This window comes from Silurus meridionalis, chromosome 15, assembly GCF_014805685.1.
Source record: "Silurus meridionalis isolate SWU-2019-XX chromosome 15, ASM1480568v1, whole genome shotgun sequence".
In the NCBI taxonomy this organism is placed as follows: Eukaryota; Metazoa; Chordata; class Actinopteri; order Siluriformes; family Siluridae; genus Silurus; species Silurus meridionalis.
Genome location: NC_060898.1, coordinates 11,530,450 through 11,558,093, shown reverse-complemented (window position 1 = coordinate 11,558,093; position 27,644 = coordinate 11,530,450). Strand labels below are relative to the sequence as shown.

Below are 27,644 nucleotides of genomic sequence, written 5' to 3'. Positions count from 1 at the left end.
ATTTTGCATTGAGCTCCCGATTGAGCGGTGTAATGTATTTACGCCATTGTCGGATTATCACACCAACAGTAGTCTCTTTCTCACAGTGTTTCTTGCTGATGTGCTCATAGCCAATTCCAGCCTTGTGCAGGTCAACACAATCTTGTCCCTGATGCCATTTGAGCTTTTTGGTCTTGCCCATGGTGGTGGAGAGGTTTGAATGAGAGAGACTGATTCTGTGACAGGTGTCTTTTATACACACTATCAGTTGAGTACTTTCCTAAAAAGACAGGACTAATTTGTGTATCTCATGGGCACATAACCGGTCTGTGGGGTCAGAATTTTTGAATGCTGAAGGTGTAGCTATGGCTGCAAAGAAAGGAGATTTAAACTAGTTTTATTTGCTTTATTGTTTTAGTAATGACATTTACTGTATTCTCACTGTATGAGATACCTGTCTGTAATGCAGCATTCTTTTAAACTGCGTTTCTCTATAATATTGATGGTTTCTATATAGCCGTGGCTCCTTTGTCATTTTGTCACTGCTCTTTTGATTTAAACTGCTCTGATGTTAAAGTGTGGAGCACCTACACAAACTGTGCAAAAAGTCTCTCGTCTGACACAGACATTTAGTTATTTTGTTTTTTTTCGGTATACCCCACTGCTTATCCTGACCCCCACCACCACCCAATTGGACCACAGTGTGTACATTCTGCCCTGTGGCATCTGGTGAAGAAGTAAATGTATCCATTTTAAAGATTTTAATTATGTATTAATGACTGTTCTACATAAATTCAGTGTCATATGTTTAAAGTGTATGCAACATTTATATTTTAAACATGATTCCACATAATGTGATGATATTCGGTCCTCAAACTAACTAACTAACATTATGGATGACCCCAGTGTCAAATCAGCATTCGTTTACTTTCTCTGGAAAGGTTTCACAATAAAACACAATTTATTTTTCTTTCCTGCACAGTACATGCAAACTTGATATAAAAACAAACAAACAAACAAAAAAAATTCTAAATATGTTTAAAAAAGTAAATAAAAAAAACATTTATTAATACAAAATAAAAATTTTAAATATTGAATAGATTAAACAAATAAATAAACAAATAAATACATAAAGTTTACCCAGAATAAAATAATTCAGCAGTGAATGCATGAGCACAATAGTCTAAGAAAAACACACCAAGAAAAAGCAAATTAATTTAACTAGAAACTTAAATAAAAGCTGAAATAATTGGAAAAAATGTATAAAAATAATCCAAAGTCTAATAACATATTACACAACACCAGGCCACATCCAATATGTCACATGGTTCTTTATTAAGTTTTTGTAAATGGTCTGAGCTGGTGTGCAGGATAAATGAACTATACATATCCTTGTCAGAATGAATCTGATTAAAAGGCTTGTATACATATTTAGGTTTATTTATTTTTCTCTCCATAGCAATAAAAAAAAAAGAAAAAAGAAAACAGGTTTAGAGCTAGCTCTACATTCCCCATATTCATGTATGGACATGTTCTTGTTCTAGCTAATATGCTTAAAATACATCTATAACAACTCTAATAAGGGTGCATAGCATTCTAATCAATGTATATAATTAGATTTCTTGTCATATATTTGTACATATATTCTTTTGTTTTTAAAAACATATTTTCTGTGCATGTGTGCGGTTGCATTCCTTAGTACAGAGTAATATGATATTGCATTAATATTGTCATTTATCCACTCTAATGAAGTACAAGTGAACTCTAGGGTTTCAACAGTAACATTTTACATAAAATCATCATAATACACTGTAATGGTAACATCTTTGTGTGTTTCTTAAGTGCGTGCCCTTTTTTTTTTTTTTTTTAAAGGGCACAACATCCTTTTTGTCCCCCCACTTTCCTTTCAGACTCACTCACTTCAGTGTCCTTTTAGCTAATATCAAGCCTAAATATTATGGATCTCGTTTTCATTATAGCAACAGTTGCTGCCCATCACATTACACCCCAACGTCCCAAAGCATCTGTAGACTGTCAGAATGATCACTGAACCCCCATCAGAAAATAATGCTTAGGTACAATTTGATATCTCAGAAAATAAACAATGTAAATATTTACTCACTGTAACAGTTAGACAGAACATCAAACTGACCCATTGTACAACTTCCCTTTCAATCCAAATGCACGTCTTTTAAAGAATGAATCCCAATCTAATGTAGCTAACAACTAACTGAAGTCTATCATTCCTTTTTAAATTGCATATATTTCCTTAAATTGTCAGATAATTATTTCAAACTGATTTTTAAGATAATTTTAATATACAAAAGTAATATTTTTTTTTAAAAAAGCAAGCTTATTTTTACGTTTAAATTCGAAACTGAAATATAGTTTCCAACTCTGTCTTGAATTTTTTCTAATATGGCAGGGCCCAGAAAGCACAAAGATAAAGCAAAGATAAAAGTGATTCCATTTCCAAGAGGAAGAACTAGACCTTCGAATAGATCCCTCAATTAACAAAGGAAGAAAATGCCTCACCAATTCAGTATTATTAATTATACACTCAATAAGATCTCTCCAACTATATAGTTTGATGTTTTGCAGACACAAGCATACGTCACTCCTCACAGTTAGCTGTCTCGCTTCCTGTTAACAAAACCGTTCCTACTTTCGTTCTAACAGGGTCCCACTTTATACATTATGTTTTCTAATAACGAACATTCCAAAAAATAAAAACCTTGCACAAATCCACACCTATTAGTCTGCTCTTCTAGATCATAGAATAAAAAAAATAAAAAAAGGTTCACCACTCAAATATAACGTTGGTAAAATATAAACAAAACTTTTCCATGAATACACGGTCCCCAATGATAAGTTAATACCATACATAACTAGTACAGCAGGTTAATGTACTTCCTACACTTGGATAGATTTTGAAACAAATCCCTTGTTCATGCTAATCAAGTCAAGCTAGAGTTTACTTGCGAATATGATTTTATCTAGAGCGACATACAGATTAAATGGACTATAAAAGAGCTGTTGAAGGACACGGGTGCAACAATGGCATTTTAATCCTGCTGGGATTTGATTTGATCAATAGCCTAATGCCTTATCCACTGACCTGCCTCTAGCACTTGACAGTGGCCTCACCTATGCTCTCAGCCCTTAATGTGACTGCTGTGTTCTCACATGGGTTCAGTTCAAACCAAGTAATTTTTACATATGTGAAAGCATTCTAATGGTTTCTGCAAATTAACAAACTGAAAAAAAAACGTTTAAAGTTCCAGTGTTCAGCTAGACGACAAGAAGTTGCACTGTATAACATCACTGAAAGAGATGACAGATGTTTGTAAATTGTTAGCTACATTAGCCTCCAAGCTTGATGATTAACATTTCGACTACATTTGCTGTGAAGGGAAGGTTGTGTGCATTTGATTCAAACAGCTACAAACTTCAAAGTTCAGTTGAGTGCGTTACTTGAGCTGTAAAGAATATTTAAAGATCTGAGTGTGGAAAGTGGAAGAAAAAAATTATTGTTAGAACACAAAACCTGAGTGAACTTTAAAGAGTCAGTAGGATTGGAGTGAGCAGACGTGAGAGGTAAAAAAAATTTGGGTTTCACTCATCCACAGAAAATCTTTAACAATAAATATACAATCGATTCTTTTCATTACTGACACATTCACTGATTATTTACTTTGCATCGTAATATAATCATTCATTCGTTCTTGGAATCTTCATATATATATATAATTGTATTTTTTTTACTCTTTTTCTTTTTAGAACATAAATAACAGAAGATTGTGTGCTACATTTGAAGTGAGTCTGTCAGACGTCAATCGAGCGTCAAAGCTTGCGGCTTTCAGACAGCACCCCCGAGTTCATTTCTACAAACTTGAGCTGGTTTGAACATCACACACTTGCACACAGTGCAACTTTAATACTCATAATGTCAATTTATAATCATATGTAATGTATATACTCTTATATTAATAGAGTTGAATAAAAATGCTACTAGGGTAAACACATAACACACACACACACACACACACACACACACACACACACACACAGCAAATTGTTACCATGATATTGATATTATTTGATATTATTGCTTTGGTAGTTAAAGCATAAATAGGTTTAGTCTGATTGGGAATTTGTGAATGAACATAAAACTAAAGACGATTAAGGATGCACACAGATGCCAGGGTTGGATAATTGCTGTTAATTAAAAGGTATTCATGTGCATCTGTGTGTGTGATATATAATAAAACCAACAGAGGACAGACAGTTGTCACAGTTCAGGGGTCAGTTAATTTCAAGGTGGACGATCACAGTGCTGTCTGTATAGATTTGATCTGTCTGTGCTTTACTGTACACTAATCAGTTGAAAATGTCGAACTTTTGAAATAGGTTTAAAGATGCATCACATCGGTAGTAGCTCTGCGTGTAATTGGTACTGTTCGAAATTGGATCGAACGCCCTGGAAAATGTAGAATGCACATGAACAGGACAGCAAGATGAAAGCAGCATGATGTGCTACATCATTCACCAGGAGTCCAGAGTGAGTCGGGCTTTAAAAGACGTGGAGCTACAGATGCACATAGAGTTGAAGATAGAGGAGATAAAGAGTGGGTGCTTCCCAGTGTTCTAATTGATGCCTCCTTCATCAGTCAGCTTGACTGTCTATCTTAGAAGATGTATCATTTCTTTAACCATCTCAGATAAGGAAAGAGGTTTACAGATTACAGAAAAAACATGTTCAATAGATAGTAGAAAAGTAATAAAAGTAAGGACTAAAGTGTAATATGGGTACTTGTATAGGGTAAAATGGTGCTATTCAAGCAGGCATAAGTGAGGTTTCAGTTATTGGTTGATATGTGTATGGAAGTTTATTGTTAGTTGGTGCCATGTAACACACTGTCCACACTAAAATTTGACAAAGCAACAGGTGACCATTTATTTTCAAATACATGCACAGTTTGTGTGCACACTTTCACTGACAGTGTCAGAATGAAGATCTCCCTAATTCTATGTAACCGCAACAAATACAAATTCAAATGCTTTCTCAGACCAATAGCGTGATCAGTGCTTCTTCAGGGAAACTTCAATTCCTACCTGTGATTAGTTCCAAACATGTCCCTTTTTTTGCCATATGATCTCATTAAGGATAGAGCAAGTAAACGAAACAACTGATTTTCACACATTAGTGTGCTCCTTCATTTATGCTTAACTAGCTGACTTTAGAAGTTAAACATAAAACACAGAAGCCACTCTAGTTGAATAAATGTAATGTTTAAAAAAAAGCCAGACCACATCATCGACAAGATTTAACAGTAGTGGTCACTGCATGGCCTCAAGGGACAAACTACAAGTGACACAAGTTGTTTTGTCATTTGTTAGTGTGAACATGGTGTTATATGGTTGTGCAGAACTTCAGAAATCCACTACATCACTTTACTGAGGCATCACTGAGTAAGTGTGTCCTGTTAGGCAAAACCTTTTGCTACAAATGTTTCCCCTGGTTGTGTTTCCTTTTCGTGCAGCCGTCCCTTTTGTCCGAATAGGAAGAAGCAAAAAACAAGGAAGGGAAGCATGGAAAGGAAACGAGGAAGCACGCAATTTAATAAATGGGAAGCACGAGAGAAATAGAGAGAGAGAAAAAAAAGTGCTTTTCAGAGACAATTTTTCAGCCAAAGTTCCTTAAATTCTGTGTGCAAACAAAATGCTGCCTGTCATATTATAGACAAAGGGCAAATCATGAACCGCATTACCAGGAAGACTTAAAGTTACAGCTTTGCAGAATTCTCCTATAAACGTTAAATAATCATCTCCTTACTCAATTATATGTTTTTTCAATCAATTTCTGTAGTGTGCCAACTTGCATGGCCCTGTGAATGAGCTCACACTATAGAAACAAGAACATATTACTAGTACTACTTTATTTTAAAACTTTGTAGTGTCAGAGCTGCTGGTATAAAAAAATCTATTACCCAATGAGAATACAGAAACAACAGCGCTGTGATATAAGACTATAAAATAGCATTTGATATATAGATATATACACCACCTCAGATCCTTAAACACTGCTTTATTTTAAATAGCAATTACCGACACCTCAGCTTTGGGAGTTCACATTGCTTACGCACATTATGAAGGATTTTTGGCTGAATTGTTCTATTGCTCTGAATATGCCATTTTTACTTCCTCTCCATATTATTGAGCATACACACATACAGCATGTCTGCATTAGTAGAGACGTTGGGGTGTTGCGCTGGCTCACACAGAGACAATGAAATAAAACAACACAACCTCCAGCTGGAGAACCCGATTTCTTGAAATATTCAAACCATGCAGGGGGGATCCACTTATTCCTCCTGGAAGTGACAAAAACCTGGAGGAGTGTTTAAGGAAACACAAAGACACTTCACAACAAAGAACAAAAGGTCCATAATCACACACACGCACACACACACACACACACACAGCAGCCTCATTCTCAATCAATTCACACGCTCGAGAAAAAAGTGTCACGGCAGAAAAAACAACAATCAGCAGCCGGAAGCAAGTACACATGCATTAAATATGGACACACTCACACACACCCACACACACACACACACACACACACACACACACACACGACAACATTCGCATAGCATAGAGTGCATATATCACATAGAAGAACAGGATAAAGGGCCTGTGGAGATGAAGCACTGATGTGTTCAGCGTAAACCTTACGCCGTGTCATGTTGTCCAACTTTTACTTTTTTTGTTATTTGGCTGTGTTGTTCCCAATCCTTAAATCCTCCCCCAATCCTGCTTGGGCCCTTCTCCTCGTCCAGTTTATAGTTGATAGATAATGACAGCTCAAAGGTCATAGGTCATGCACCAGCAGTCGATCATGCATTTACAGTTGACAGGAAGCACTTTTTGTTGTTTTTTTTTTTCTCTTTGTTTTTTTTTTTTTGTTTGTTTTTTTTATGAACTTTTATACAAAAAAGATCATGCCCTAAGCTAGTCTTCTTTTTATCACGCTTGTTAAAAATGTTACAAAAGTACAGGTAGATCTCTTTCTCCTTCCTTTTCTCAAGTGCTGCTCCTTTGTCATTTCTGTTAATTTTTTTGTGGTGGTTTTTGTTGTGTTTGTGTTGGTAATGTTTTTTTTTCATTCACCGCCTTCCATTTTCTTCCCATCATCCTGCCTCTCAGGTGTCTCTCGTCTCGTTCTGTCTCCCAAATGTATTTGAGTGAAGGAAGGTTTGGCAGTGAATGTCCGACCCTGGAGGACAGCAGGAGAGAATAAACCAGTACATATTATAAAAAGAAGCATTTTATCATGGTGACCTTATAAATCCCACTTTGATTAATAGCCAGGCTACAGGTGAATAATTATCACATGCGCTCACCTTTATTGCCTTTAACCTTGAACGCATATATACAGGGAGTGCAGAATTATTAGGCAAGTTGTATTTTTGAGGATTAATTTTATTTGAGGATTTAATTTGAACAACAACCATGTTCTCAATGAACACAAAAAACTCATTAATATCAAAGCTGAATATTTTTGGAAGTAGTTTTTAGTTTTAGCTATTTTAGGGGGATATCTGTGTGTGCAGGTGACTATTACTGTGCATAATTATTAGGCAACTTAACAAAAAACAAATTCATACCCATTTCAATTATTTATTTTTACCAGTGAAACCAATATAACATCTCAACATTCACAAATATACATTTCTGACATTCAAAACCAAACAAAACAAATCAGTGACCAATATAGCCACCTTTCTTTGCAAGGACACTCAAAAGCCTGCCATCCATGGATTCTGTCAGTGTTTTGATCTGTTCACCATCAACATTGCGTGCAGCAGCAACCACAGCCTCCCAGACACTGTTCAGAGAGGTGTACTGTTTTCCTCCTTGTAAATCGCACATTTGATGATGGACCACAGGTTCTCAATGGGGTTCAGATCAGGTGAACAAGGAGGCCATATCATTAGATTTTCTTCTTTATACCCTTTCTTGCCAGCCACGCTGTGGAGTACTTGGACGTGTGTGATGGAGCATTGTCCTGCATGAAAATCATGTTTTTCTTGAAGGATGCAGACTTCTTCCTGTACCACTGCTTGAAGAAGGTGTCTTCCAGAAACTGGCAGTAGGACTGGGAGTTCAGCTTGACTCCATCCTCAACCCGAAAAGGCCCCACAAGCTCATCTTTGATGATACCAGCCCAAACCAGTACTCCACCTCCACCTTGCTGGCGCCTGAGTCGGACTGGAGCTCTCTGCCCTTTACCAATCCAGCCACGGGCCCATCCATCTGGCCCATCAAGACTCACTCTCATTTCATCAGTCCATAAAACCTTAGAAAATCAGTCTTGAGATATTTCTTGGCCCAGTCTTGACGTTTCAGCTTGTGTGTCTTGTTCAGTGGTGGTCGACTTTCTGCCTTTCTTACCTTGGCCATGTCTCTGAGTATTGCACACCTTGTGCTTTTGGGCACTCAGTGATGTTGCAGCTCTGAAATATGGCCAAACTGGTGGCAAGTGGCATCTTGGCAGCTGCACGCTTGACTTTTCTCAGTTCACGGGCAGTTATTTTGCGCCTTGGTTTTTCCACACGCTTCTTGCGACCCTGTTGACTATTTTGAATGAAACGCTTGATTGTTCGATGATCACGCTTCAGAAGCTTGGCTATTTTAAGACTGCTGCATCCTCTGCAATATATCTCACTATTTTTGGCTTTTCTGAGCCTGTCAAGTCCTTCTTTTGACCCATTTTGCCAAAGGAAAGGAAGTTGCCTAATAATTATGCACACCTGATATAGGGTGTTGATGTCATTAGACCACACCCTTCTCATTACAGAGATGCACATCACCTAATATGCTTAATTGGTAGTAGGCTTTCCAGCCTATACAGCTTGGAGTAAGACAACATGCATAACGAGGATGATGTGGTCAAAATACTCATTTGCCTAATAATTCTGCACTCCCTGTATATATATAGTGTACAATTGTTTTGTACTTTTCTGGAATCTGATCATCATTAGAAAATGTTGAATGATTATCTATAACAGCAGCTCTGATAGAACTGCAGCTGAAAATCACAGGTTTATATAAATGAGCTTGCTCTAATACGTTATTATTTTGATATGCTCATCTGTGGGGACCTGAATAGCAGATGTTTCACATAATCTAAAAAACTTCGAAAAAAGATCGATCATTGCTGATGTATTATATAATAATGGAGTCTCTAGTGCTTCCTAACAGTCAAAGATAGAGCTGTAATTGTGAGTTGTCTGACACAGGAAAGAATTCAGGGCATGACAAGCTGTGTGTTTTTGACACTGCACTACAATTGACACCCTTAGTGAATAAGCAATTAAAAGCCAGTTTAACGCTGACCTGACTAAATCTGCTTTTCCAAGACAGTAAAGACTCAGAAATGTATAAAAATCACTTCAGGCATCTTTCAGAAGCAGTTGTGAAGAAGCCAAATGTCAGAATAAAGACTCTGGTCCTGCTCTGTCTATCCCATACCTTTAGAACAGTGTGTGTTAGTTTCAGTGCTTTACACTCCTCAGACTGGCGCGCTTCACTGTCTGCACTCCTCTCTTCACATCCACACCCAGCTAGAGCACGGGAAGGAGGGAAGAGATAGGAGGAGGAGGAGGAGAGGAAAGAAGACCTCAGAAACACTGATTCAATCCCGCTAAAGCTGCAGTGTCAAACTCACATTCTGCCCCTGTCACATCAGCATTTTTGTGAGCCATAATATAAGACTATTATTATTATTAATTTTAATTAATAAATTATTTTTATTTGCTAATAATAAATGAATTTAACCTCCTCTGGAATGCAACAGATTGATCTAAATACTAAATGAGGTTGTTCTTGTCATTATTGTATTGCAAACAAATTGGCCTTATAATAGTAAATTGTAAACTATAATAGTAAAACAGCTCCCAATTTCTGGGAAAAAAACACCTCAGTTGACCTCTCTATAAAGCGTCTGTCAGTCTGAAGGAAAGGATTAAAAATGATGATCTAGGAGCACTCTGAGGAAGTTAGGAAAAATGTTATTAGGACTTTATAACTGTGGAGGACAATTATATCTACAAGGTTAGACATTAATAAGTTCTGTTGGATCAGTAGTGATTTATAATAATGAATAAGAACCTAGGCCAGGTGCTCCCTCAAAACAAGACAGAGATTAGTAAGGGAAGCCACAGTGAGGCCAACAGTTACTCTGAAGGAGTTATAGAGTCTGGTGTTTGAGAGGGGAGTACAGGTGCACTAGACTTACATATTTTGTGCACTCATATAAAGGAAGAGTCATTTGAAAGCATTATTGAAGAGGTTTAAAGCAAAAAAGACCAAATCAACAGACCAAGTAGCAGAACTGCTAGACAGAATGGATGAAAGGGCTGAATTTAATGCAAGCAGGATTTTTCTTCCTTTACATTTTTTTTTTACTGCAATAAAAATACATGTTTATGTGTCATGTGACAACAAATTCTCAATTAACACAACTGCGATTGAAAATAGAAGAGAGTATGGATGTAGAATAACAGAAACTATTCTAATGTATGCAGTAGATGCTATAAATAATTGTTTTTTTTCCAGATTCAAAGGTCACAATAGTATTTTTATTATGTGGAGTAGTATGTACAATGAGTTGTTTTTAATTTATGTATGTCTTATGCAAGTTTGCCATGGTCGAATGCAAGTAGCAGGATCATAAGTTTGACACCTCTGCATTAAAGTGAATGGGATCATAACACCCCATTGTGTGTTCAGTGAACCTGTAACCGAGCAAAACACCCACCTTGCTGACCACATTTCCATGCTCATCAGTGAACTGTTCCTCACTCAGACACTCACTGGTGAAACCAATTGGCTCATCTCTCTGCAAAGAAGAACAATGGCATGTCACCTTTCTCATCAGTAAACACAGTAATACAAGGTTTTTAAATAAACCTGGACAGAGGACACAATTTAATGAACCTGTGCTTTGTGTGCATCCTGATGCGAGAATCCAAGCCCCTTCTCAAAAGGCTGAGTGCCCATAAATCTCCCATGCAGGAGCTCAGACTGACCCGTGTCACGTACCGGAGTGAGCAAGGCTTCTTGGGCCACACGGGCCTGGCTCTGCTCTAGCACACATTCAATGGCCTTCTCTGGAAGGAAAGGCTGAAATGCACCACTACTTAACCTGAGACACAACACGCACACAAACGCACACAAACGCATACACACACACACACACACACACACACACACACACACACACACACACACACACACACACACACATTTATTGTAGCAAAGTATTCAGACCCTTGCCTATAATGCTCATACATCCTGGTACACCCTGTTACATACAAATACTTCATTACTGTACTTAAGTAGATTTTTTTCTGGTATTAGTACTTTATTTCACTGTTTATTTTATAATAACTTTTTACTTTCAGTAAATTTTTACACAAATATCTGTACTTTGTACTTCTTACAGAGCATTGTGCACAGTTTTCAGCTCATCAACCTCTTTCTTGTCTTTGTGCGGCTTTTTCAAAAATCTAAATAATAAAATACAGTTACCAGCGTGACACTAAAACAGGTAGAAGTAATGGATACTTTTTTACTTAAGTACACGTCATAGCTCAAACTTCTTTACTTTACCTTGAGTAAAAAAGTGTAGTCAGTACTTTTACTCTTTCGAAACCCGAGTGTATATATATATATATATATATATATATATATATATATATATATATATATATATATATATATATATATATATATATATATACTTCTACTTAAGTGAAGAATGTCTAATTTTACCATCTGTGGTTTGTTTTGATTATGATGAAATTGATGATTAATGATGATTAATTTACCAATGGATCATTGTTAAAGATGGATTACTATATGTAGCTTTTTTTTTAAGGATTGATAAGTATCAATCCACTAATCCAAAAAAAGATAAATTAAATATCCAATAAATGAATACTTCCTGAACACACTTTGTGTCTTTTTGAGCTACTATGAATTTAAAGTTAGTATTATACTGTACATGCTCAGGATCTTTTTTGTAACATGAGCTAACTAGGTATATTAAGCCTAAAAAAGCTAATAACCTAATTATAGGATAAACATAAACCTAATTATACATACAAACTATAAAATCTGAAAAACAAAACAATTCTTTAAGCAGATTTGAAGCAGTACCATGAAAGAAGACAACAGTAGTACTGTATGAGTGCTGGGATAAATAAATAAACAATGTGGCTTAATTATAAAATTGAAAATGTGGAGCAACTTTGACTAAAAAGTGCATACTACAGATATTTCATGCCAGTAAAGGTTTAAGAAAAAAAATGTAGTTCCAGAAATATGTTCATTGTTAGGAAACTCTTACCTGTCTCCGTTGTGCTCAATTGCTCGGCTCAGTCCAGTTTTCTCACGCAGCTGGGCGTAGATCTGTTGCCCTGTAAGAACAGAAAACTTTTCCCCTGAGCTTGCGCCTAATCCAATTCCTCCACCTCCTATTCCTCCTCTGCCTTTAGCTCCACCTGCCATGCTGCTGCCCGCCGCCACTGCCTCTGCCCTCCTGCTGTCCAACCTCTGACCTCCAACTTGCCCATTGTGATTGGCTTTGGGGATGGCACCACTGGCATGGCCCCTCTCCTTGTCCAGTTCATGTGGAATGTCCTCTTCATCCACCTCCTCCTCCTCCTCCTCTTCCTCTAGCTCCATGATGGAGCCGCTGGCCCCACTAGCACCACTGCTGGGGCGCCCCAGGCTGCTGCTACAGGGCAGACTGAGGGTGTTTGGCTCTGAATCGTCTGCTCGGCTGCTGCCCTCTACAGATGAGTCTTCCACGGTCACCAAGGACGGGCTGATTCCTGCTGGCCACACCTGCACGTCCGACATCTCCATCATGGTGTCCTCCTCCGTGGTGGCAATTGGTGCGCACTCCAGACTCGACACCTCCTGCCAGTAGGGCTCAGAGCCCAGTGGAGAGGGCAGGCTGTACTGCACGGAGGCTGGAGACAGCAGCTCCTCCGGCGCCAGCCCATAACCTGAAGAACGGCCACACAAAAGAGGCAACACTAACACCACAGAGACAAAAGGAGGTGATCTGGACCTCACAGTGGTGCAATCGATGTTCTTGCGGCTTGCTAATATACTTTATTATATGCACATGCTTTAAAGAGAAAATACAAACTCTCAGCTGTGTTTCAATTCATCACACATGCATGTGGCCTGAAACAGAATTTGTGCACATGTTGATGCATAAAACATATAAAAATTATTTATGCCAGTTTACACATAATTCGGTATCACCCAGCACTAAGCTTGTGCAATGATGTTTACTTTTCCCTGTTTACAATATTTAATAAATTCGTTAATCATTCGGAGCCTCCTTGCCTTATTGAACAATAGCGTGTAACAGGGAAGGGTGTAAAAATATTCCACAATAGCTTACTTTAGTGTTAGATTGAGGAGCGCCTCTGCAAAATGCATGCAAATTTAGTTATAAAATATAATATGCATAAATGTGACTTTTAATCTTGCCAATATAACATGTATGGTTATATTTGTTATATAGCACAATTTATATAAACATGTTAAAGCAGTAGAAAGCTAATTTATATATATAAATACATCAGAAATGACATGGCTAATCAACTAAATAAACCAACTAAATAAAAGTGTTTAATGAAATGTGCTCATCAAACGTATTTTTTACATTTATTTAACCATACAGACATGACTATCCCACAAGCTCATTTTATTAACTTACCACTTAAGTCCAGAATGAAGCAGACAGAGACCTTTTGACAATCAGAACATTTGACCTATTTTACTCACATCATACACTTCCCAAGCATTGTATTCCAATTATAAAACAGCAAATTATAGCAGCTACAGATGCTGTTCCTCACCATTTTCTTTCTTTTCAGTATTTTTTCAATTAATAAACCAAACTTATTTAGTCATTGTACAGAGAAATCAAAAAGTAAAATCCTCTCACCCTTAAAGACTTTTCAGACATATCACTTCTACTTTACTTATACTACTACCGTAGAATCACTAGAGACTCCTTCCATAAAGGCCATAACACCAACAAAACTCCTAACAGAATAGACACTAACAAAGAGCCTAATAAACAAAGATAAGAAGAATAAACAGCCTGAAGATAAATAACAACACAACAATAATAATGTGTTCATGAATGCACTGTAATAATACAATTAAGTGCAAAAGTAATAATGTGAAGTTGAGATAATGAAACTCGGGGGAATTTATTTATAATTAGTGTGACGATAAAAGATCCTTACTAAAACTTGTTTTTGCCACTAGTTTAATTCTAATAATGATTCTTGTAAATGGAAGTCAGCTAAGCAGCGTTGAATTACACTGATGGAGCCGCTGGCCCCACTAGCACCACTGCTGGGGCGCCCCAGGCTGCTGCTACAGGGCAGACTGAGGGTGTTTGGCTCTGAATCGTCTGCTCGGCTGCTGCCCTCTACAGATGAGTCTTCCACGGTCACCAAGGACGGGCTGATTCCTGCTGGCCACACCTGCACGTCCGACATCTCCATCATGGTGTCCTCCTCCGTGGTGGCAATTGGTGCGCACTCCAGACTCGACACCTCCTGCCAGTAGGGCTCAGAGCCCAGTGGAGAGGGCAGGCTGTACTGCACGGAGGCTGGAGACAGCAGCTCCTCCGGCGCCAGCCCATAACCTGAAGAACGGCCACACAAAAGAGGCAACACTAACACCACAGAGACAAAAGGAGGTGATCTGGACCTCACAGTGGTGCAATCGATGTTCTTGCGGCTTGCTAATATACTTTATTATATGCACATGCTTTAAAGAGAAAATACAAACTCTCAGCTGTGTTTCAATTCATCACACATGCATGTGGCCTGAAACAGAATTTGTGCACATGTTGATGCATAAAACATATAAAAATTATTTATGCCAGTTTACACATAATTCGGTATCACCCAGCACTAAGCTTGTGCAATGATGTTTACTTTTCCCTGTTTACAATATTTAATAAATTCGTTAATCATTCGGAGCCTCCTTGCCTTATTGAACAATAGCGTGTAACAGGGAAGGGTGTAAAAATATTCCACAATAGCTTACTTTAGTGTTAGATTGAGGAGCGCCTCTGCAAAATGCATGCAAATTTAGTTATAAAATATAATATGCATAAATGTGACTTTTAATCTTGCCAATATAACATGTATGGTTATATTTGTTATATAGCACAATTTATATAAACATGTTAAAGCAGTAGAAAGCTAATTTATATATATATAAATACATCAGAAATGACATGGCTAATCAACTAAATAAACCAACTAAATAAAAGTGTTTAATGAAATGTGCTCATCAAACGTATTTTTTACATTTATTTAACCATACAGACATGACTATCCCACAAGCTCATTTTATTAACTTACCACTTAAGTCCAGAATGAAGCAGACAGAGACCTTTTGACAATCAGAACATTTGACCTATTTTACTCACACATCATACACTTCCCAAGCATTGTATTCCAATTATAAAACAGCAAATTATAGCAGCTACAGATGCTGTTCCCTCACCATTTTCTTTCTTTTCAGTATTTTTTTCAATTAATAAACCAAACTTATTTAGTCATTGTACAGAGAAATCAAAAAGTAAAATCCTCTCACCCTTAAAGACTTTTCAGACATATCACTTCTACTTTACTTATACTACTACCGTAGAATCACTAGAGACTCCTTCCATAAAGGCCATAACACCAACAAAACTCCTAACAGAATAGACACTAACAAAGAGCCTAATAAACAAAGATAAGAAGAATAAACAGCCTGAAGATAAATAACAACACAACAATAATAATGTGTTCATGAATGCACTGTAATAATACAATTAAGTGCAAAAGTAATAATGTGAAGTTGAGATAATGAAACTCGGGGGAATTTATTTATAATTAGTGTGACGTATAAAAAGATCCTTACTAAAACTTGTTTTTGCCACTAGTTTAATTCTAATAATGATTCTTGTAAATGGAAGTCAGCTAAGCAGCGTTGAATTACACTGAAACTCACAGGGGTCCCACAGGGGGCAATGTCTGGCTAGTTTGTAGTCACTTAGTGTAACATTAAAAAAAAAGGTTTTCTATATAGCTCAAAAATACTTCACAGCCCTTAAAAAATCCAACAGGCTTTTTTCTTTTGGATGGAGTTTATTCTTTATTTTAGACGGGACCCCTAGCCAGAATTGACCTTCTCAGCTTTCATTGGTATTCAGTAGTTTTATTCCACTTTACCTTATCATATTTTGTCTTGAAGGGCTGAAAATGTTCCCAACTTTTCTTCTGAAATGTAGGATTTATTTCTAAACTCCTAGATTGACCTTGCAAGCTGTCTGTTCCCTTACTAGTACATCTCACTGAGAAATCTACATTAAAATTATATATATTTTTTATTACAAGTATGCTACAGTATTGTTTCTGCTCTGTATTGCTTGCTAGATCTGTTGTCAGTAATTTTATAGAGACTCCAGGGTTAGGTCTTAGGTGATTAGATCACAAGTGGACAGATGAGATGCATAGCAGTTCACACTTTTCATTATCAATGTGTCGTCACATTGATCTTTGATTGAATTTTCTGTTGGGGAAACACTCTCAAACATTTATTATTTTAGTCTTCTGCTGCATTTATGTGCAGAGAGAAATGTCCTGTGAATCATCTCAAACTCATCTGCTATCTCAGTTTATAAATGAATGTGAGATGAGACAAACAAGATTGAGAACAGCAACTGCTTTCATCTCTACATTTAAGAAGTTGGTTTTATTCATTAGTCCAGAGGCAGAGAAGCAAACCTTTCAGCATGATTTCCACACAGGTTTGCAATAATTACATATTTTCCGGCCAGAGCAATTAAAATGATGATTGATAGCACAATCCAGTGTTCACTGAGACTCATTTACATTCACAGTACAAATCTGAAGTAGCCATATGCATCTCAAACCACCTCCAGATAGTCGTACCCTAATTATAACCTAGCATTTGACCATGTTCTTGCTTGAATTTTTAACCTGTGATCCGGTCACCCAGAATACATCGTAATAATTCTCCTTAGTGCTTTGCAATCATTCTGCAGTGAACATTTTATAGTATAGTATACACCTCCATTGATCTGTCACACATAGAACATATAGTACAGACCAAAAGTTTGGACACACCTGCTCATTCAAAGAGTTTTCTTTATTTTCATGACTATGAAAATTGTAGAGTCACACTGAAGGCATCAAAACTATGAATTAACACATGTGGAATTATATACATAACAAAAAAGTGAACTGAAAATATGTCATATTGTAGGTTCTTCAAAGTAGGCATCAAGAGAATGCCAAGAGTGTGCAAAGCAGTAATCTAAGCAAAAGGTGGCTACTTTGAAGAACCTACATTATGACATATTTTCAGTTGTTTAACACTTTTTTGTTATGTATATAATTCCACATGTGTTAATTCATAGTTTTGATGCCTTCAGTGTGACTCTACAATTTTCATAGTCATGAAAATAAAGAGAACTCTTTGAATGAGAAGGTGTGTCCAAACTTTTGGTCTGTACTGTAAATCAGTATCCACAATCCAGAAATCTACAGAAAACTGCCTATCAAATTAAATAATATAAAAAAATCTACATTTTTAAAAAACCTACAAAAAAATAAAATAGTTGTGATTCAGCTGTGTTGCAGAGAAAACCCCTAAATTGAATCTGTTGCCACCAGCTGCCATCAGAAGTCACATGATTCATTGAATGAAGTGAACAATTAAAATGGTAAATGTGATCTCTTTAATTTAACCTGTAGTAAGTATATCTTTATTAATAAGTAGACCTAAACAAATAAAATCGTGATGACCAAGGAAGTGAAGAAGAATAAGTGAAAGGTATACTGACGGAGCTGGATACATCCACAGCTCATATGTAGCAGTTGTTCAGGACAACCGTAGACTGGACACTTCACAAAACCGAGATTTATAGAAGGATGGCATGGAGAAAGCCAAAAAAAAAAAACATGAAATAATTTAAGGACCAAGAAGATATGTGGAAAAAGCTGTCTTTTGGATTTGACACAATGCACTACATTGGTAGAAACCAAAATATGCTCATCACCATGAGATCATAATCCACACTAAAGCATGATGTTGGCAGAGTCATGCTATGGGGATGCTTCGGCAGCAACTGGGAAACTGGTTGGGCCAATAATAAAATCGATGGAGCAAAATAGAGGTCCAGTCAAAATCCAGATACTTGAGACTTGGGCGGAAACTTCATCATGGACAGGAACAGGAAAACAACTCTAAGAATGCTGCCAAAGCTACACTAGACATGTTTGAAACCATGAATGGTCCAGTAAAAATCCAGATCTCAATCCAGCTGAGAATCTGTGGCATGTTTTTCAAATGGCTGTTCAACAGCTGAATTTGGATGAAGATAATCCAAAATTGGATCCAATTTTAGATCCATTCAAAGATATATAAGACAGAAAACAGGCTGCTGTAATTGCACCTAAAGGGGCAAAGACTGACCCAGGGCAGGGAGTGTAACAAAGAAATGAACATGGTGTGTAAATCAAATGATACAAGCCCCAACTGACTCCATTTCAATTCCAGGTTGTGAAACTACAAAATGTGAAATGGGGTGAATACATTCCTGTGTTTCATCACTAAATATTAGTACTAAAAAATAAATGAGGAGAAACAAAATCAAAGGTATAAGATGGATGAATGAAAAATGTGAGATACTTTACAGAGACCTTCAGTGTCCCTCCCATTATGACAACAAACAGGTGAACAAAAAGCACTGCACGGTATGAAGCACAAGAACCTATGTCAGATATGCCACTAACTTACACCACTACACATTAGCACTAGTACACACTTTCACCCACCTCTACACACTAACATTCATCATTACATATAATACACCAACACTGGACATAAACACACACCACAATGAGGTTTAAAGTATTAGTGCACAATTAATGTGAGACAGAATTCCCACAGTCACACTGTGGGTCTTTGAATAATAACAGAAACACACACAATTACACACACACACACACACACACATATACACACACACACACACACACACACACACACACACACACACACACACACACACACACACACACTGTTGTATTAACATGTCACTATATTTCTTTTTTTTAATCCGGCTGCTTTCTCAAAAAAAGCTTTATTCAAAAGTCTATTGGTTTCCAAAATCTTTAATTATTTGGAATATTATTGTAATCATTTGCAATATATTGTATTGAAATATATATTACATATATTTAAAATAACATTTAACTTAAAATGTATATTTATAGTATAATCTTTATATAATAATATACACAAGGGCAGTTTTAGGAAATAGGCTGTGCTCCTATTATCCTATTAAAGGATATTGTCAAGTGTTTATTCCTCTTGCATCACAAAAATTTGCCCACAATTTAGATTTTTCTATTTGGTGCTGATATAGGTTTGATGCTTTAACCAGCAATGAACAGTCATTTCCTCACAAGCTGCTCTTTTATCTTTTTTAAAGTTACCACAATGAGTCAACTTCACTGTCCTGAAGACTTCCTATAAATGATCTTCTGGCCAAACAGAATTGAAAGAGCTCAAAATATCAGATTAAAACATACAGTTAATAAAGTGATCTGTTAATCACTTCCTGCTTACATTTACAGTAATTATGAGACATATGACATCGAGGTGCATGAATGTTTGGGATGTCATAGATTTCTGGTCTATTAGTTTGTTAAGAGCAGTAAAAGGGAGGCTAAAGCCTGGAAGTGTATTACATCACTTGTGGTTTGTGGAGCTTCTGGCTTTCGTATAGGTTTTGATCAAAATAGACAAATAACTAGTTTTGTCTCTCATCCAGAGACCTCTTCAGAACATTTATTCAGTTTTAATTGAAAGTAATAAATGTGCTTAAATGGAAATTTTTCTACAAATGTTTTAACAACTTAAACTTACGTTAACTTAAGCACGTTCCTTTTTAGCTGCTTTGTTCACAATAAAATTAAGGCATTACAATGGACTTCCTTTGTAAAAACAGCTTCAGCTTACAGTTTGCTAGATTTATTATTAAAAAGGATTTGTTTCATTCAGTGATCATGTTAATACAACCATCGATAATAGCATGGTACACTACTTTCTAAAAAACATGGAAACACACGCACACATAACATCAAACCACCTCATCTTGCACATAATGTTCTCAAAACGCTTCTGTCGACATGACCTGGTCACACAGAGACATTTTTGTAAAGCATTATGCGCACTGCACATATGAGTCATGTCAATCCGTTCACTAATCGTTAAAACGGTTCATAATCAGATGTTTCACAGGTCACTATACATGAAGAGAGCCTCATACATAGAAAGCATGCCATGCAGAGCCTGCACAAGTTGGTTACAGGAAAAAAGCAAAACAAAAACAAGAACAAAACATTTTTATTTATAGTGGAGTTTCCCTGCGACATAACACGAGTTGGTTCAAGCAGCATGCACATGCGCACAGAGGAGGAAAAAGGGCCCTCTTTTCAACAACACAGGACCAAGAGAGGAAAGTAAAACTGAGATGAGAGGAAGGAGGAGGCCCAGAGGAGGTCAGCATGAGGTTGTTATGAGGTCAGAGGTCGTAGAGGAGAGCTGTGAGGAGGAAAAGTAGGACGGCTGGGCTGCAGATGACATGTCAGTAGAAAACAGAGAAAGAGTGAGAGAAAGAGAGCGGCCTGCCTCATTATCAAATTAGCAGTAGAAATGGTTAATTTGGGGGTAGAATATAGACTGAAGTGCCCATTTTTCAAGTCCATACACCATAGTAGTCACGTTTTAGGTGCACATTTACAAACTGTAGCCTGTCTTTTACTATACTATATTAGCGGGTGAGGTTTAAACACGTGAGAAAAACATACAACAAATTTAATTACAGTATAAGATCTGTGGTTATAGTTTAACTATAGAGTAACCAGAATAAGCCTGAGATTCTCCTTCTTAATTTGTTGGCCCTTTAACACTACCAGACACTACCTTTGGTACTGGGTAGGAGCTGCGGTATAATGCAGAAATACAGTCAGACAATGACAAGCTCCTTTTGAGAAAACCACTGGGCAGGGGGAGCTCTATGGATAAAATGCTGGATAACTGATCACAAGTTCACTTGTGAATTCAAATCTTAGCTCTACCTAGCTGCCCTGACTGAGCTCTTGGTCAAGGCCCTTAACCCTCAAATCTCAAAGTCATACAAACATATAAAACGAGATAAACATAATGCACTTTGAATAAGAGGTGTCTGCCAAATGCTGAAATGAAAAGGAACATAGCTGACTCCTACAACACTATGTGCTCGCTAGACATGCAACAATCAGTCAGTCCTGAAATCTGCAAGTCTGAAAAGAAGGTGCAATATAGCGACCGTCTCCTTCACATCACTACTTTGTTCATAACTGTTCAGAAACAAAACATCTCTGGATGCTTTCACATGTGCAGAGTTTATTCCATTTGAACTGGTCCCTGGTGTGTTCTCATACTCAGTGTGAGCGTTTAGGCAAGTGAGAACACAGCACCCACTTCCAGGTACTAGAGCACCTGAGAGAAACCAAACATGCTGTGCTTTGAGCTGCACTAATTTTTATAGAATACAAACTAATCCATGGGGGGCAAACTGTGCCAAAATACAGAGTTGAGGAAAAATTAAAAAACATTTGTTGCAAATCAAAAATGCTTTCAATGAGTTATTTATACAATTATTTGATCATTTATTTAGCTCTAATTTCTATGTGCTCAGCGCTAGGCTTTAGAATTTGGTGATTTCGACATGCATTTATCAAAGGATTGCATAACTGTTTTTTTTCCCCCTTTAAATCAATGGAGCATCAATCCAAATTAACTTAAATAGCAGAGGAACCAAATTTCTCTGATTTAGACTCCTCAAACAGATCAAGAGGTGTGAAAGCGCCCCCTAGTGCTTGGGGACAAGAGTGCCCATGCAGATTCTGACCTGACACATGCACTTTTGGTTAAGGATTATTGCAATGCTCCACTGGATAGAGTGTAAAGCAGTGTGGTAAGAAATCCGCCCACTGCGCAGCCTGTTCTTACCATTGACAACACTGGGAGAGAGCAGGGTGGAGTCACGCTCAGCTAGCCTGCAGGCTCCCTCCATTCCTGCCTCAGGTATTGCCTGTGGCACTGGATCCTCCAGGGACTTCACAATGTCTGACCGGTCAATGTTCTTCAATGCCCCATACAGGTTTTCCACTGCTGGAAACAAAAGTCAAAAAGTCAAAAGTCACTGCTGGAAACAAACAGGAGATGTACGATAAAAAATAACAATAATTCTGTAGAATAGGATTTAGACAAATTCCAGAACAAAATCCCTGCTTTACAAAATAGTCTTTTTAATTTCACATTTTCTTTATCTGTTTTTGGCAGCAGTATGTAAAAATGATTTTTTTATTATTATTATTGTTATTATCATTATTATTCATTTATATGATAATAAAACATTTGGAAATATGTTAGTTTAGAAGTAAAAATGCTGTTACAGGGCAAACATATAGGGAGAAAAGCAGAGTAAATAGAGATGCTCACTCTGGGCTCTCTTGCCCTCTCGAATACCCCACAGGTTGAGCAGAGCTGTACTCTGGTCCAGAAGGGAGTTGGGATTCTCTACTCGTATCCTGTTAATGTCATCAATACTGAACTGCAGTTCTCTGGCCAGTTCTGCAGAGACACAACACAGAGAGAGAAGATTAGCAACACAGTGGTAGAAAGAGTAAAAGAGAGAAAGAGGGAGAAGGACACATCGACCCACCTGCCCAACACACATACACACACACACACACACACACACACACACACACACACACACACACACACACACAAACTCATACCAGTCCAGCTTAAACCCAGCTGCTCAGTGATCAGTGAAATCTTCAGCTCTGTCCTTTCCAAGGTATTCACTGCAGCTAAGCACACAAACATTTAAATGTTAATGTATTACAGTTGCTTAAATATATATAAATATAATACAACACAATAATTCAAATATTACATAAACAAATAGAAACAAATATGAATATCATTATATTTATAATTTTAACTTCATATGAATTGCTATCATGATTAATATCTAATAATGATTATATATCACATATAATGCATATAGTGCATATGCCGCATATAATACAAATACAGGTGCATCTCAATAGATTAGAATATCATTAAAAAGTTGATTTATTTTAGTAATTAAAATACAAAAAGTGAAACTCGTATATTATACAGATTCATCACACACAGACTGATATATGTGTTTATTTCTTTTAATTTTGATGATTTTGGCTCAAATTTAACAAAAACCCACCAATCTCAAAAAATCTGAATACTTCACAAGACCAATCAAAATAAAATAAAAAAATGTGTGAATTGTTGGCCTTCTGGAAAGTATGTTCATTTATTCTATATGTACTACATACTTTGTAGGGGCTCCTTTTGCTTTAATTACTGCCTCAAATTCACATTTTTTTCTCTCATTCATCTTTCCATTAATGTGTTTGGATACAGCACTCTGTGAACTTCTTTAGTGATGACCTTTTGTGTCTTAGCCTCCATGTGCAGGGTGTCAATTATCGTCTTCTGGATAACTGTCAAGTCAGCAGTCTTTCCCCATGATTGTGTAGCCTGAACCAGACTAAGAAACCATTTAAAGGCAAAAATGGCTTTTTATGGCAATTTAATTAGCTGATTAGAGTGTGACTTTAATTTGATCATAGTGTGATTTTTTGTATTGAATTACTAAAATAAATAAACTTTTTAAATATGTTCTAATTTATTGAGATGCATCTGTACATATAAAGTTAATGTACAAATTCATTTTTTAAATATTAATCCTAAAAGACAGTTTTCCAAAATAACAGAACACCTTTGTAAATTATACCTGTTATTTTGGAAAACTGTGTTTGTGTTACATTTATTTATTACGGCACATTTTTTTTCCCATACAAATGTAAATATACCTATTATCAAAGAGAATTAATATTTGCTACTCAAAAATCTGTGTAAAATTATACACTGACAAACGTTTATATTTATATTTTTTTGCTGTACATATACCTAAATATTTATCTGCACTTGTCAATTTGCACAATTGTTACTATTTGCAGTTCTGGAAGATGCTAAACTGCAGTTTGTTAAATAACAATTAGACTAGGGTGAACAATTAGGCTGAAAGAAATTTTGACTGCAATTAAAAATTTTAATTTTAAACGCTATTCAACACATTTAATCATTTATGTGACAAATAACTAAAGTGGTTGGGTCCTATGTAGTGCACTACATAGGAAGACTGAAGGCATTTTACATCCAGCCATAGCTTAGTTTATTGTAGTTGGCACAAATGAATGGCTCAAAAACAGACGGCAACTGTTAGAGAGGTGCTTTTGAAATAAATGGCTGGTTAAGATTCATCAATATTGCATTTACACTGCAAATTATTTTAGTTATAATAAAATTAAAAAATGACAACCAGAATTTTGAGTTAAAACGGGGAAAACTAATCAAAAAGACCAACACTTAAACTCTTACTGATTAAGAGACTAGTGAGAGCCTGGTAACCTGGGGTTACATTGTGTGATTTTGTCTGTCCTTTGAGAGTACTGTACTTCCCTCCAAACTATATTAAAACCCAATAATAATAAAAAACAGTGTGATCACATGGTTATTTCATGTCAGATTACATACTATGGTCTAAAATATGGGAAACACCTGATAATCACATCTAAACGCATTGCTAACATTTTGCCTCACTACTACAGGTCTATAGCTGTTTGTAAGTTTAAAGTTATCCTATCCCTTTATCCTTTTGGTGGCTTTTCAGGAAGTGGCATAGCAAAGCTCACACTCTGGTATTTTAATCAAATAAGTTATGAGTGATGAATGTGTTAAAATGGTTCTGAAAGTGCTAGATAATCTGTACTTACCCAACATGAGTTGTAAATGCTTGTACTGTCTTCATCTACTTTAACCCACTATCATATAGCCTGGCCTGAAGAGTCCATCTAACCCACTCAAGTCTGTCATACAGCTATTATGCATCTTCAGCTTTTTTATAGCGGGCATCGTAGCAGCCCTTTTACCTCGCTCATTCTCTTGCCATGCTAATTATAATTTTTGCACTCGGACCATATCAGATTCAGCAGCATGCACTACATTACTGCTCATTCTCTGGGTGGACGCAGGGAAGCCCTGACCCCACGGAGCTGCCTGAGATTGATTACAATCAGCCCTGCATGGCAGAGTGAGGTGTCGAGGACAGGGCTTAGCATCCAGTGCTCAGTCAGAGCCATGCACATGTTTGGTTTCTGCCAGAGAAAGCAGGGGATACGGCATTCAGATAGAGCGCCCCGTGTCCTCTCGCAGCATGGCGGCGCTGTGTCTTACCCAGTCCCGATTCGCCCAGGGCGCTGTACCTCTCCCTCAGGGCCAGTGGTGTCAAAGTCCGTCTGCGCTCTTCCCCACCTGCCACCTGAATTATAAAAGGCACAAAATACAAATGACATGCTTTTATCTGCCCTATTCACATAGACATGAATGTTATTTGTCTGAACATTTAGCTTGTTGCTAAAAATAGCTCCAAAGATTGACACAGAGGAAAATAATGGCGAAAAAAATGTCTTTCAATTGATTGTGTGACTGTTACTCAGCAGTTTTGTAACAAGTAATGTTTAGGGAAATAATATTAGATTTTTGTTTTGCTTAACAGTGGCAGAAACTGTCTTTGCAAATATTGGCAAATTTAATGATGGTTCAGATATCACTAAAACAGTCTCAAGATGACTTTTATATATCAGTCACAGAACAGAATTCAGTGTAAAGCCACAGCTAAGATCACTGAAATACACCTCTGTCAAAAAAAATAAATCATTGGAAAACAGAGCATGATGTAGAAATATACACCCTGTTAGATAGGCCATTTATCTTAAACAGTCTTGGCAGGTTTTTGGGTGCAGGGTCTAAATAGATAACCCACATGCATAGACAGAATAAGATCCCTGAAGCTATGAGGAAACAACACTTTCCACTTGACCACCTTGTTACCCCAAAAAGTGATCAAAAGCAAAGATTTATAACAGAATTGCTCTTTTGTTTTTGTCCACACAAAATTGGTGGATCTACTGTATATACAGTTGTGTTCAAAATTATTCAACCCCCAGTGAAATTGATTGCTTTGGTCGGTTTGACATTGATTATGATCATTCAGTCATCCTGCTTACAATTAAATCAAAGAGGCACGTGTAGGTCAGACAAATATAACATAACATTTATAATGAAATAACCACAAATGTCTTTTCTGAGCTCACATCATTATCAGTTTTATTCAACCCCCAAGTGACATTCAATCTTAGTACTTAGTACAACATCCTTTTACAGTTATAACAGCTTTTAAAACGTGAAGCATAGCTTGACACAAGTGTCTTGCAGCGATCTTGGTATCTTCGCCCATTCATCATGGGCAAAAGCCTCCAGTTCAGTCACATTCTTAGGCTTGCACTGCAACTGCTTTCTTTAAGTCCCACCAGAGGTTCTCAATCGGATTTAAGTCTGGTGACTGCGATGGCCACTTCAAAATGTTCCAGCCTTTAATCTGCAACCATGCTCTAGTGGACTTGGAGGTATGCTTGGGATCATTGTCCTGTTGAAAGGTCCAACGTCTTCCAAGCCTCAGGTTTGTGACGGACTGCATCACATTGTCATCCAATATCTCCTGGTACTGAAGAGAATTCATGGTACCTTGCACACGCTGAAGCTTCCCAGTACCTGCAGAAGCAAAACAGCCCCAAAGCATGATTGACCCCCCGCCATGCTTCACAGTAGGCAAGGTGTTCTTTTCTTCATAGGCCTTGTTCTTCCTCCTCCAAACATAGCGTTGATCCATGGGCCCAAACAGTTCTAATTTTGTTTCATCAGTCCACAGAACACTATCCCAAAACTTCTGTGGTTTGTCCACATGACTTTTGGCATACTGCAGTCGACTCTTCTTATTCTTTGGGGACAGCAAGGGGGTGCGCCTGGGAGTTCTGGCATGGAGGCCTTCATTACGCAGGGTGCGCCGTATTGTCTGAGCAGAAACTTCAGTACCCACATCTGACAAATCTTTTCTCAGTTCCTCAGCAGTCACACGGGGACTTTTCTCCACGCTACGCTTCAGGTAGGGCACAGCAGTCGAAGTCAGCATCTTCTTTCTGCCACGACCAGGTAGCGTTTCAACAGTGCCCTTTGCCTTGAATTTGCGAATGATGCTTCCTATGGTGTCTCTTGGTATGTTTAACATCTTTGCAATCTTCTTATAGCCATTGCCCTTCCTGTTAAGAGTAATCACCTGTTCTCTTGTCTTCCTGGACCATTCTCTTGACCTCACCATGTTTGTAACCACACCAGTAAATGTCTAGAAGGAGCTGAGTATCACAGTCATTTTAAAGCTGCCTAATTGGTGCTTATTAGGCTTTATTGCTGCTCCCTGATATCCACAGGTGTTTTCAATACCTGATTGAAAACACTTCATTGAACCTCTGTTC

At 37.2% G+C, this 27,644-nt stretch overlaps 1 protein-coding gene across 4 annotated transcripts in view; it reads right to left on the bottom strand.

The window, feature by feature from the left end:
- Nucleotides 1-1,292: 1,292 nt before the first annotated feature.
- Nucleotides 1,293-27,644, bottom strand: part of ank1b (ankyrin 1, erythrocytic b) — an 88,863-nt gene continuing 62,511 nt past the window's right edge. For 2 of the 4 annotated variants that reach the window (XM_046867640.1, XM_046867641.1), the window contains 8 exons: nt 25,510-25,594; nt 22,965-23,039; nt 22,663-22,794; nt 22,171-22,332; nt 12,398-12,467; nt 10,984-11,191; nt 10,805-10,885; nt 1,293-7,258 (listed from right to left, as the gene is read on the bottom strand). In XM_046867640.1, coding sequence (XP_046723596.1) covers nt 7,145-7,258; nt 10,805-10,885; nt 10,984-11,191; nt 12,398-12,467; nt 22,171-22,332; nt 22,663-22,794; nt 22,965-23,039; nt 25,510-25,594 — 927 coding nt within the window. In that variant the 3' untranslated portion in view covers nt 1,293-7,144. Of the gene's footprint in view, nt 7,259-9,516; nt 9,609-10,804; nt 10,886-10,983; nt 11,192-12,397; nt 13,062-22,170; nt 22,333-22,662; nt 22,795-22,964; nt 23,040-25,509; nt 25,595-27,644 lie in introns of all 4 variants that reach the window. The other 2 variants (XM_046867644.1, XM_046867643.1) reach the window with 2 other exon arrangements.